The sequence below is a fragment of the Ovis canadensis genome, chromosome 1 (assembly GCF_042477335.2).
Source record: "Ovis canadensis isolate MfBH-ARS-UI-01 breed Bighorn chromosome 1, ARS-UI_OviCan_v2, whole genome shotgun sequence".
NCBI lineage: Eukaryota > Metazoa > Chordata > Mammalia > Artiodactyla > Bovidae > Ovis > Ovis canadensis.
This window is the reverse complement of record NC_091245.1, coordinates 193260304-193274052: the sequence shown is the minus strand read 5'-3', so window position 1 is coordinate 193274052 and position 13749 is coordinate 193260304. Positions and strand designations below refer to the sequence as shown.

Below are 13749 nucleotides of genomic sequence, written 5' to 3'. Positions count from 1 at the left end.
GGAATTTCTTCTAATTTTCACTGATTTTGGCACTTTCTGATCTTTTTGAAACAGTGACCACATGGAAAACGTGTATGGCTACCTAATGAAGTACACCAACCTTGTCACTGGGTGGCAGTACAGGTAAGTGTGATTATTCTGTCACTTCTTTCTCTCCCAAGAGAACAGAAATGGGCATGATGATTTTATAATCTGATGTTACATGACTGGGAAACATGTTAGAGAGAGATTTACCATGTTTTCTATAAATCTGATTACTTTCTTTTTCTATTTTTAGGGGGTAAGAGGAATTAACATTGTCCAAATTGCAGCCTCCAAATACGTCAGAAGTTACTGTTAAGATTAGTATCATTTATCAATTCGCCTTGGGCTTCTTATGTGTACTTCCAGTGGTTAGGCTTTTAGGGTGGTTTAGAGACAGCAAAGAGATTTGTGTTAGGTGCCTGTTGAGGGTTTTTGCTTCTTTTAGCTGTTGAGGATTCTTAAACTCTTCTGGGACCTTGAAAAGTTTAAATAACCAGCCTGAGGTCAAATAAGCAGTCAAGAAGTAGCACAGCCAACTATCTTAAATACTTTGTGGAATTGATATTTGTGGGGCAGGGGACTAAACTATTATTCTTTTATTGTGGTAAAATATAACATAAAATTTACCATTTTAAACATTTTTTGGTATGCAGTTCAGTGTTGTTAAATACACTCACATTTTTGTGCAGCCGTCACCCCCATTCATCTCAGAACTCTTTGCATCTTCTCAGACTAAAAGTGTACCCATTAAACAATAATTTCACATTTTCCTCTCCCCCTGAGTCCTTAAGCAACCACTCTTCTACTCTCTGTCTCTATGAATTTGACTGCTCTAGGTACCTTATATAAGTGGAATCATATAATATTTGTCCTTTTGTGATTGGCTTATTTCATTTAGTGTAATGTTCTCAAAAGTTCATCCATGTAGTGTGTGTCAGAATTCTCTACCTTTTGAGGGCTGAAAAACAGTCCCTTCTAAGTATATACCACATTTTGTTTATCCAGTTATCAATCAGTGGACATTTGGGTTGCTTCCATCTTTTGGCGGTTGTGAATAATGCTGCTGTGAGTGTTGGTGTATACAATATCAGAGTCACTGCTCTCATTCTTGTGTGTGTATACCCTGAAGTGAAATTGCTGAATCACATTGTAATTCTGTGTTTAATTTTTTTGGGAATCTCCATACTGTTTTCCATAGCAGCTGCACAGATTTACATTCCCACCAGCAGTGTACAAGGATGCCAGTTTCTCTACATCTTCTCAACACTTACTTTCTGTTGTGTCTATGTGTGTGTGTATAATAGCCATCTTAATGGGTATTGACTGTTATCTCATTGTGGTTTTTTAAAACTATTTTAAAAAGTGATAAAGCTAGAATCTGAACCCAAATAGTTCTGACTTAAAGTTGGTATTTTCATTATAAATACTGCTTCTTATTCATATGTCATTTGGAGATCTCTGATTTTGGTTATGGTGGAATAATAAGGTGATTCTGCCTTTCTACCTTAAACAATTAGAAAGTGGTGCATAGTGTATGAGGGAATGTTTTTCAGAATTCAAAAAATAGTTGAAGCATTGTAATGAACATGTGATTGCTTAAAAGAGAAGGCAGTTTGGGATATGTTTAATTTGAAGTAACAGTAGGGCTTTCACATAAGAGTGATATGCTAGAAGTTGGAGGTCATATGAGAGGTCAAAGCTGGATATGAAATTATAGAAGACAATCATTCCTGTTAAAGTGAAAAGGGTAGTTCTCTGAGGTTCTCACCCTTTATTTTTTTTAAGAAAGAACAAAGTCAGGGGACCCTTTTCATTTTGTATTTTCTCACCTTAGTTTTTATGTAATTTTTGAAAGCTTATATATTTAAATGAAATATAAAATATTAAAAAAAATTTTATGTCACTTTGCTTTTAGCACGTTTTTTTGTTCTCTTTTTAAAAAGGGAAATAAGTTAACTTTTCTCCCCGTGACATTCAACGAATTCATTCATGTTATATTATTGAATATTACTGAGAAAATCTCAGAAGTGGAATGGAGTAGGAAAGCTCCAAAGTATACCCAAGCATATAAGATTTAGTATATGTTAAACATGGCATTTCAAGTCAGTGGTGGCTTGAGGCCATGGGAAGAATGGGCATGTTTGTATCCTTGTTTGGGGAGCATACTAAAAAGATCCATTGGCCACTGCTTGCCCAGGAAGTTAGCTAAGAGATCCAAGCAAAGTTCTAGCATAGGGAAGGGCACTGCTTCTCCCCTGGCGATTCTTCTAGCTGTCCTAGTGGGCCAGTTTAGCAGCAAAGAAAGTGTGGGAATGAAGACAACCCATCCCCATTTGCCACTGAGAACACAAACTTTTATCCGTTTGTCCCATCAGAGAGGTCTCAGGTTGTCAACTGGTTTACTGCAAGCTCGTTTTCCTTTTTCTACCAGACTGCCTGGAGGCTTGTGGCACAGCAGCGATATCCTTGCCTCCCAGCATGAATTGCAAATTGAATGATAAAAGAGGAACAGAAAGGTTCAGTTCAGTTCAGTCGCTCAGTTGTGTCTGACTCTTTGCGACCCCATGAACCGCAGACGCCAGGCCTCCCTGTCCATCACCAACTCCCGGAGTTTACTCAAACTCATGTCCATTGAGTCAGTGATGCCGTCCAACCATCTCATCATCTGTCGTCCCCTTCTTCTGCTACCCTCACTCTTTCCCAACGTCAGGGTCTTTTCAAATGAGTCAGCTCTTTGCATCAGGTCGCCCAAATACTGGAATTTCAGCTTTAACATTAGTCCTTCCAGTGAACACCCAGGACTGATAGGATGGACTGGTTGGATCTCTTTGCAGTCCAAGGGACTCTCAAGCATCTTCTCCAACACCACAATTCAAAAGCATCAATTCTTCTGCGCTCAGCCCTCTTTATAGTCCAACTCTCACATCTATACATGACCACTGAAAAAACCATAGCCTTGACTAGACGGACCTTTGTTGACAAAGTAATGGCTCTGCTTTTTAATACGCTGTCTAGGTTGGTTATAACTTTCCTTCCAAGAGTAAGTGTCTTTTAATTTCATGGCTGCAATCACCATCTGCAGTGATTTTGGAGCCCCCCCAAATAAAGTCAGCCACTGTTTTGGCATCTCTTTGCCATGAAGTGATGGGGCTGGATGCCATGATATTAGTTTTCTGAATGTTGAGCTTTAAGCCAGCTTTTCCGCTCTCCTCTTTCACTTTCATCACAAGCTCTTTAGTTCTTCACTTTCTGCCATAAGGGTGATGTCATCTGCATATCTGAGGTGATTGATATTTCTCCCGGCAATCTTGATTCCAGCTTATGCTTCATCAGCGTTTGTTATGATGTACTCTGCATATAAGTTAAATAAGCAGGGTGATAATATACAGCCTTGACATACCCCATTTCCTATTTGGAACCAGTCTGTTGTTCCATGTCCAGTTCTAAATGTTGCTTCCTGACATGCATGCGGGTTTCTCAAGAGGCAGGTCAGGTGGTCTGGTATTCCCGTCTCTTTTAGCATTTTCCACAGTTTATTGTGATCCACACAGTCAAAGGCTTTGGGATTGTCAATAAAGCAGAAATAGATGTTTTTCTGGAACTCTCTTGCATTTTTGATGGTCCAGCTGCTGCTGCTAAGTCACTTCAGTCATGTCCAACTCTGTGAGACCCCATAGACGGCAGCCCACCAGGCTCCCCCGTCCCTGGGATTCTCCAGGCAAGAATACTGGAGTGGATTGCCATTTCCTTCTCCAATGCATGAAAGTGGAAAGTGAAAGCGAAGTCGCTCAGTCGTGTCCGACTCTTAGCAACCCCATGGACTGCAGCATACCAGGCTCCTCTGTCCATGGGATTTTCCAGGCAAGAGTACTGGAGGGGGGTGCCATTGCCTTCTCCCAATGGTCCAGTGGATGTTGACAATTTGATCTCTGGTTCCTCTGCCTTTTATACAACCAGCTTGAACATTTGGAAGTTCATGGTTCATGTATTGCTGAAGCCTGGCTTGGAGAATTTTGAGCATTGCTGTACTAGCATGTGAGATGAGTGCAACTGTGCAGTAGTTTGAGCATTCTTTGGGACTGGAATGAAAACTGACCTTTTCCAGTCCGGTGGCCACTGCTGAGTTTCCCAAATTTGCTGACATATTGAGTGCAGCACTTTGACAGCATCATCTTTCGGGCTTTGAAATAGCTCAACTGGAATTCCATCACCTCCACTAGCTTTGTTTGTAGTGATGCTTCCTAAGGCCCACTTGACTTCCCATTACAGGATGTCTGGCTCTAGGTGAGTGATCACATCATCGTGATTATCTGGCTCGTGAAGATCTTTTTTGTATAGTTCTGTGTATTTGTGCCACGTCTTCTTAATATCTTCTGTTTCTGTTAGGTCCATACCATTTCTGTCCTTTATTGAGCCCATTTTTGCATGAAATGTTCCCTTGGTATCTCTAATTTTCTTGAAGAGATCTCTAGTCTTTCTCATTCTGCTGTTTTCCTCTATTTCTTTGCATTGATCACTGAGGAAGGCTTTCGTATCTCTCCTTGCGATTCTTTGGAACTCTATATTAAAATGGGTGTATCTTTCCTTTTCTCCTTTGTTTTTCATTTCTCTTCTTTTCACAGCTATTTGTAAGGCCTCCTCAGGCAGCCGTTTTGCTTTTTTGCATTTCTTTTTCTTGGGGATGGTTTTGATCCCTCTCTCCTGTACAATGTCACGAGCCTCCGTCCATAGTTCATCAGGCACTCTGTCGATCAGATCTAATCCCTTAAATCTATTTCTCACTTCCACTGTATAATCATAAGGGATTTGATTTAGGTCATGACTGAATGGTCTAGTGGTTTCCCCCGCTTTCTTCAATTTAAGTCTGAATTTGGCAATAAGGAGTTCATGATCTGAGCCACAGTCAGCTCCTGGTCTTGTTTTTGTTGACTGTATAGAGCTTCTCCATCTTTGGCCGCAAAGAATGTAATCAGTCTGATTTTGGTGTCGATAACCGAATCATCATTATCTGGTGATGTCCATATGTAGAGTATTCTCTTGTGTTGTTGGAAGAGGGTGTTTGCTATGACCGGTGCGTTCTCTTGGCAAAACTCTATTATCCTTTGTCCTTCTTCATTCTGTACTCCAAGGCCAAATTTGCCTGTTACTCCAGGTATTTCTTGACTTCCTACTTTTGCATTCCAGTCCCCTTTAATGAAAAGGACATCTTTTTTGGGTGTTAGTTCTAAAAGTTCTTACAGGTCTTCATAGAACCTTTCAACTTCAGCTTCTTCAGCAATACTGGTCGGGGCATAGACTTGGATTACCGTGATATGGAATGGTTTGCTTTGGAAATGAAGAGAGATCATTCTGTCGTTTTTGAGATTGCATCCAAGTACTGCATTTTGGACTTTTTTGTTTACTATGAGGGCTACTCCATTTCTCTAAGGGATTCCTGCCCACTGTAGTATATATAATGGTCATCTGAGTTAAATTCACCCATTCCAGTCCTTAGTCACTGATTTCTAGAATGTCAGTGTTCACTCTTGACATCTCCTGTTTGACCACTTCCAATTTGCCTTGATTCATGGACCTGAAATTCTAGGTTCCTATGCAATATTGCTCTTTACAGCATCAGATCTTGCTTTTATCACCAGTCACATCCACAACTGGGTGTTGTTTTTGCTTTGGCTCCTTCAGTCTTTCTGGAGGATTAGTCATTTTCTCAAACTTGCAGTATTTATTATTTTGAAATTGCACAAAATAAATAATTATTTAATTTTTCTTTTTAACAATGTGGTGACTTTTCAGCATATAAAGAAAGATGCCGAATCTTAAGCCTTTTTTTCTGTTTCTTTAGCTTCTAGGTTAGACCAGCTTGCTAAGAATACTATAATCAAGAGTCTAGTCCCCTTCTGGGCAAAATAGCTCTCAGTTTCCTTACTATGTGTATTGTCTCTCCATCTCCAATCTGCACATCTTGTACATCTCCAGAGAAAGGGTGAAGGAAGAACATTTGGGTTAATTCGTGTCTTTCATCATACACGAATTGTATGTGCATTATTGGTGCCACTGGGTCCATAGCATCATCTTGGTATTAGGTAATCAGTTATTGACTCAATTCTGTCATTTTACCAGTTCCTCTTCCGTATTACTTTTGTATATCTAGGTGCGTGCTTCCCATGTTGTAGATTTGTGGTAATGCTTTTGGAATAAGAAATACATGTTCCCAGTAACTTGAGATTTCTAACATTGTTCTCTAAATTTTCTTTGAATTGACTTGACCAGTCTTTTTTCTTTGTTTGGAATAATTGGGCTTATTGCTTAGACTAGTAGAAAGAGATTTCTTTCCTTATTTCCTTCCTTCATTCCTTTCCTTATTTTTTGTTTTTCTGTTTGTTCAGATTCTTTACTGTCTGAACTACCAGGGAAGCCCCTTTAAAAGTCACAAGCATGCTACAGATGAATGAGAAAAACAATAGTCTTGCTTTCCCAGCTCCCTTTTCAGGTAGCTGCTTTCAGCTTCTCTTATTTGCTTCTCATTTACCCCAAGGCACATATTAATCAAATTAACAAAGATCAAACACAAAGAACAAATATTAAAAGCAGCAAGGGAAAAACAACAAATAACACACAAGGGGATTCCCATAAGGATAAGACCTGATCTTAAATAGAAACTCGTCAGGCCAGGAGGGAATGGCAGGACATACTTAAAGTGATGAAAGAAAATAACCTACAGCCCAGATTACTGTACCCAGCAAGGATCTCATTCAAATGTGAAGGGGAAATCAAAAGCTTTACAGACAAGCAAAAGCTGAGGGAATTCAGCACCACCAAACCAGCTCTCCACAAATGCTAAAGGATCTTCTCTAAACAGGAAACACAAAAAGAGTGTATAAACTCGAACCCAAAACAATAAAGTAAATGGCAACGGGATCATATTTATCAGTAATCACCTTAAATGTAAATGGGTTGAATGCCCCAACCAAAAGACAAAGACTGGCTGAATGGATACAAAAACAAGACCCCTATATATGTTGTCTACAAGAGACTCACCTCAAAACAAGGGACATATACAGACTGAAAGTGAAGGGCTGGAAGAAGATATTTCATGCAAATAGAGACCAAAAGAAAGCAGGAGTAGCAATACTCATATCAGATAAAATAGACTTTAAAACAAAGGCTGTGAAAAGAGACAAAGAAGGACACTACATAATGATCAAAGGATCAATCCAAGAAGAAGATACAACAATTATAAATATTTATGGACCCAACATAGGAGCACCGCAATATATAAGACAAATGTTAACAAGTATGAAGGGGAAATTAACAATAACACAATAATAGTGGGAGACTTTAATATCCCACTCACACCTATGGCTAGATCTACTAAACAGAAAATTAACAAGGAAACACAAACTTTAAATGATACAATAGACCAGTTAGACCTAATTGATACCTATAGGACATTTCACCCCAAAACAATGAATTTTTCTCAAGCGCATACGGAACCTTCTCCAGGATAGATTACATCCTGGGCCATAAATCTAGCCTTGGTAAATTCAAAAAAATTGAAATCATTCCAAGCATCTTTTCTGACCATAATGCAGTAAGATTAGATCTCAATTACAGGAGAACAACTATTAAAAATTCCAACATATGGAGGCTGAACAACATGCTGCTGAATAACCAACAAATCACAGAAGAAATCAAAATAGAAAATCAAAATATACGTAGAAATGAATGAAAATGAAAACACAACAACCCAAAACCCGTGTGACACTGTAAAAGCAGTTCTGAGGGGAAGGTTCATAGCAATACAGGCATACCTCAAGAAACAAGAAAAAAGTCAAATAAATAATCTAACTCTACACCTAAAGCAAGTAGAAAAGGAAGAAATGAAGAACCCCAGGGTTAGTAGAAGGAAAGAAATCTTAAAAATTAGGGCAGAAATAAATGCAAAAGAAACAAAAGAGACCATAGCAAAAATCAACAAAGCCAAAAGCTGGTTCTTTGAAAGGATAAATAAAATTGACAAACCATTAGCCAGACTCATCAAGAAACAAAGGGAGGAAAACCAAATCAATAAAATTAGAAATGAAAATGGAGAGATCACAACAGACAACACAGAAATACAAAGGATCATAAAAGACTACTATCAGCAATTATATGCCAATAAAATGGACAACTTGGAAGAAACGGACAAATTCTTAGAAAAGTACAACTTTCCAAAACTGAACCAGGAAGAAATAGAAAATCTTAACAGACCCATCACAAGCACAGAAATTGAAAGTGTAATCAGAAATCTTCCAGCAAACAAAAGCCCAGTCCAGACGGCTTCACAGCTGAATTCTACCAAAAATTTCGAGAAGAGCTAACACCTATCCTACTCAAACTCTTCCAGAAAATTGCAGAGGAAGGTAAACTTCCAAACTCATTCTATGAGGCCACCATCACCCTAATACCAAAACCTGACAAAGATGCCACAAAAAAAGAAAACTACAGGCCAATATCACTGATGAAGATAGATGCAAAAATCGTTAACAAAATTCTAGCAATCAGAATCCAACAACACATTAAAAAGATCATACACCATGACCAAGTGGGCTTTATCCCAGGGATGCAAGGATTCTTCAATATCTGCAAATCAATCAATGTAATTCACCACATTAACAAATTGAAAAATAAAAGCCACATTATTATCTCAATAGATTACAGAGAAAGCCTTTGACAAAATTCAACATCCATTTATGATAAAAACTCTCCAGAAAGCAGGAATAGAAGGAACATAGCTCAACATAATAAAAGCTATATATGACAAACCCACAGCAAACATTATCCTCAGTGGTGAAAAATTGAAAGCATTTCCCCAAAAGTCAGGAACAAGACAAGGGTGCCCACTTTCACTGCTACTATTCAACATAGTTCTGGAAGTTTTGGCCACAGCAGTCAGAGCAGAAAAACAAATAAAAGGAATCCAAATTGGAAAAGAAGAAGTAAAACTCTCACTGTTTGCAGATGACATGATCCTCTACATAGAAAACCCTAAAGACTCCACCAGAAAATTACTAGAGCTAATCAATGAATATAGTAAATTTGCAGGATATAAAATCATCACACAGAAATCCCTTGCATTCCTATACACTAATAATGAGAAAATAGAGAAATTAAGGAAACAATTCCATTCACCATTGCAACGAAAAGAATAAAATACTTAGGAATATATCTACCTAAAGAAACAAAAGACCTATATATAGAAAACTATAAAACACTGGTGAAAGAAATCAAAGACGACACTAGTAGATGGAGAAATATACCGTGTTCATGGATCAGAAGAATCAATATAGTAAAAATGAGTATACTACCCAAAGCAATCTACAGGTTCAATGCAATCCCTATCAAGCTACCAGCGGTATTTTTCACAGAGCTAGAACAAATAATTACACAATTTATATGGAAATACAAAAAACCTTGAATAGCCAAAGCAATCTTGAGAAAGAAGAATGGAACTGGAGGAATCAACCTGCCCGACTTCAGGCTCTACTACAAAGCCACAGTAATCAAGACAGTATGGTACTGGCACAAAGACAGAAATATAGATCAATGGAAAAAATAGAAAGCCCAGAGATAAATCCACACACCTATGGACACCTTATCTTTGACAAAGGAGGCAAGAATATACAATGGATTAAAGACACATTTCTTTAACAAGTGCTGCTGGGAAAACTGGTCAACCACTTGTAAAAGAATGAAACTAGAACACTTTGTAACACCATACACAAAAATAAAATCAAAGTGGATTAAAGATCTAAACATAAGACCAGAAACTATAAAACTCCTAGAGGAGAACATAGGCAAAACACTCTCTGACATAAATCAGAGCAGGATCCTCTATGACTCACCTCCCAGAATACTGGAAATAAAAGCAAAAATAAACAAATGGGACCTAATTAAAATTAAAAGCTTCTGCACAACAAAGGAAACTGTAAGCAAGGTGAAAAGACAGCCTTCAGAATGGGAGAAAATAATAGCAAATGAAGCAACTGACAAAGAATTAATCTCAAAAATATGCAAGCAACTCCTGCAGCTCAATTCCAGAACAATAAACAACCCAATCAAAAAATGGGCCAAAGAACTAAACAGACATTTCTCCAAAGAAGACATACAGATGGCTAACAAACACATGAAAAGATGCTCAACATCACTCGTTATCAGAGAAATGCAAATCAAAATCACAGTGAGGTACCTACCATTTCACGCCAGTCAGAATGGCTGCGATCCAAAAGTCTACAAGCAATGAATGCTGGAGAGGGTGTGGAGAAAAGGGAACCCTCTTACACTGTTTTTGGGAATGCAAACTAGTACAGCCACTACAGAGAACAGTGTGGAGATTCCTTAAAAAACTGGAAATAGAACTGCCATATGACCCAGCAATCCTATTGCTGGGCATACACACCAAGGGAATCAGAATTGAAAGAGACACGTGTACCCCAATGTTCATTGCAGCACTGTTAATAATAGCCAGGACATGGAAGCAACCTAGATGTCCATCAGCAGATGAATGGATAAGAAAGCTGTGGTACATATACACAATGCAGTATTACTCAGCCATTAAAAAGAATACTTTTGAATCAGTTCTAATGAGGTGGATGAAACTGGAGCCTATTATACAGAGTAAGCCAGAAAGAAAAACACCAATACAGTATACTAACACATATATATGGAATTTAGAAAGATGGTAATGATAACCCTGTATGTGATACAGCAAAAGAGACACAGATGTGTAGAACAGTCTTTTGGACTCTGTGGGAGAGGGCGAGGGTAGGATGATTTGGGAGAATGGCATTAAAACATGTATAATATCATATATGAAACGAATCGCCAGTCCAGGTTCGATGCATGATACAGGATGCTCAGGGCTGGTGCACTGGGATGGTATGGGGAGGGAGGAGGGAGGGGGGTTCAGAATGGGGAACACGTGTGCACCCGTGGTGGATTCATGTTGAGGCATGGCAAAACCAATACAATATTGTAAAGTAATTAGCCTCCAATTAAAATAAATTTTAAAAAATTAAGATAAAAAAAGTTACAAGCATGCTAAAGATGAATGAGAAAAACAATAGTCTTGGTTTCCCAGCTCCCTTTTTAGGTAGCTGCTTTCAATTTCTCTTATTTGCTTCTCATTATTTCTTTTTCTTTCCCTTAATAAAAGGCCCATTACATTCTCTCCCTGTTTGGTGTGATTGATATAGTTGCCATGTTGCTTAAGACAGTAATCTTCTAGGAACTTGAACTGGATCAAATTGTCTGACTGGATGTATTACAGAATACATTAAGATGTAGAATACCAAATTGCTCTAAACCCCAAAATTAATTTTTGGTAAAAGAAACTTTTTAGATTTTTTTCCTAAAGAACTATTGTACTACTTAAATTGGAATCCAAATTAATATATTTCCCAAAGTAGTTAATCTAAAACCAAATCAGAACATCAAATTCTTTTCCAACGTGTATCATTATTTCATCATTTAGTTTCAAGTTCCTTATGGTTCTGCATCTCCAGTTGCAGCCTTTTCATTTTTAAACAGGATAAGTAATCTTTAGTTGTGACCTATTTAATAATGTGTTTCCAGAGTCTTGCTACTTTGGCATTATTCATATTGTTTATTTCACTGGTTAAATCTTAAATCATACTCATTTCTTACCTAGCATTTGTTAATCCCAGAGCTCATGCTTTGATTTGTTCCCAGTGAATTTTAAATAAAAACTCTCCCTACCATTTGTCTCTGGGAACTTACCCTCTCTGCTAATGAATTCTGGAGAGAAATCTTCCTCTGAAGGATACCGTATCTTTGTTTCCTTTCTGCATTGTCTTGTATGCCTCTTCCCTATTAAATGCCTCTTTCACAGCTGAAGACTTTATATCTTTTATTAATCTCATTCAATTCTTCAGTAATATTTACTACTAGGAAATTCAGTCTAGTATTTCTAAGTACTTCTTGAGATGCTTTTGAATTTTATTTTTTTAATAGCAAAAACTCAAAAAAGTATGTGATTAAAATTTGGATTGCTCTAGTTTGACTAGGGGAAATATTTTAAAAGTATGACCTTTTTTAAAATCATTGCAGGTTTTTTGTTCTAAACAATGAAGCTGGGCTGTTGGAGTATTTTGTGAATGAACAGTCCAGAAATCAAAAACCCAGAGGTACTTTGCAGCTTGCAGGAGCTGTAATATCACCCAGTGATGAGGACTCTCATACCTTCACTGTAAATGCTGCCAGTGGGGAACAGTATAAACTCAGAGGTATGACTGAAATATGAGAATTAATAGTGTGATTTTCTTCTTCCTTGAGAAGCTGGTATACTTCTCTCCTTTCATTTAGGTTTTGGAAATAGAAACTACTATCATTGATGCTACAGAAACAGTATTCTACACCCTGTAATTGTTTTAAGGGTTTATGAGATCTGTTTTAATTAATGACTTTTAAGTTGCACAGTGAGCAAGTCTGTTTAAAATTAACCCCTCTAAGAAATTTGTATAGATGAAATACTGAGAAATCTAAAAACATAGACTTGTTAAAAATTTTTTTGTCTTCCACAGATTTGTATTTTACTTCCTTTCTTGATTTAGTTGATATGTTCTCTTTGTGTTTTTTAATGATTAATGAACATAATTGGGATTTATGAAAATGCTTTTATTTAGGTATAACGTCTGTTTAGATAAATGTAATTTGTATAGAGGTTTCTATTTTTAATTAGTACACATAAAGTATGATGTTAATCCTAATTGATCTGAAAGAATATATTGAGTACACACCAAATGCTTAATAAAGGATATTTATTTGAAGAAGAGCATATCTTTAAGAGAAAATTAAGATTTGTCAAGTTCCATATACCCACCTAGCTATATGTAATTTATCCTTCTTGGGAAATATCCACATCCAGCTATGGTGTTACCTAACAAGGTTTATACTTTGGCCTTTTTCCTACCTCGCTCTGGTCAGGGAGAGTAGGAACATGCCCTGATTTTCAGTGATCTGTTCTTCATGCTATAACAATTAATTGTATTCTAAAAATAAATGAAAAAGTAAATAACTTGTAGATACTTTTTATCAGCCACAGATGCTAAAGAGCGACAACATTGGGTTAGCAGACTTCAGATATGTACACAACACCACACTGAAGCTATTGGCAAGGTATGTGGATTCATGTATGATATTAATGCACAGAAATGGGGAAAGATCTTTTTAACTTTATTTTTTTGCATTCTAAACTTGAGATTCACATACCATAAAATTGATCCGTTTAAAGTTTATAATTTCATGGGTTTTATTAGTATATTCAGAAGATTATATAGTTGTTGCAACTATTCTAATTCCTAAACATTTTCATCCCCTTCCAAAAAACCCATATCTGTTTAATAGTCACTCCCTATTTGAATCTCTCTTCCCAGTCCCCTGGCAAAAACTAACCTATAATTTCTATTTCAATAGATTTGTCTGTTCTGGGCATTTGATATAAATGGAATCATACAGTATGTGGTATTTGTTTGTTTTTGTCTGGCTTCTTACAATAAGCATAATGTTTTAAAGGTTCATCCATGTCATTGCATGGATTATACTTTATTCCTTTTTAAGACTGAATAATCCTCTTTTGTGGATATACCACATTATGTTTATCCATGCATCAGCTGATAGGCATGTGGATTGTTTACATGTTGTGGCTGTTATGAATAATACTTCTATGAA

The 13749-nt window shown here is 37.1% G+C and overlaps 1 protein-coding gene across 1 annotated transcript in view; it reads left to right on the top strand.

The window, feature by feature from the left end:
* Positions 1 to 13749, top strand: part of OSBPL11 (oxysterol binding protein like 11) — a 99107-nt gene that overhangs the window by 29692 nt on the left and 55666 nt on the right. The window contains exons 2-4 of the mRNA XM_069556357.1: positions 55 to 123; positions 12130 to 12305; positions 13118 to 13197. Of these exons, the coding sequence (XP_069412458.1) occupies positions 55 to 123; positions 12130 to 12305; positions 13118 to 13197 (325 nt within the window). The remainder of the gene's footprint in view (positions 1 to 54; positions 124 to 12129; positions 12306 to 13117; positions 13198 to 13749) is intronic.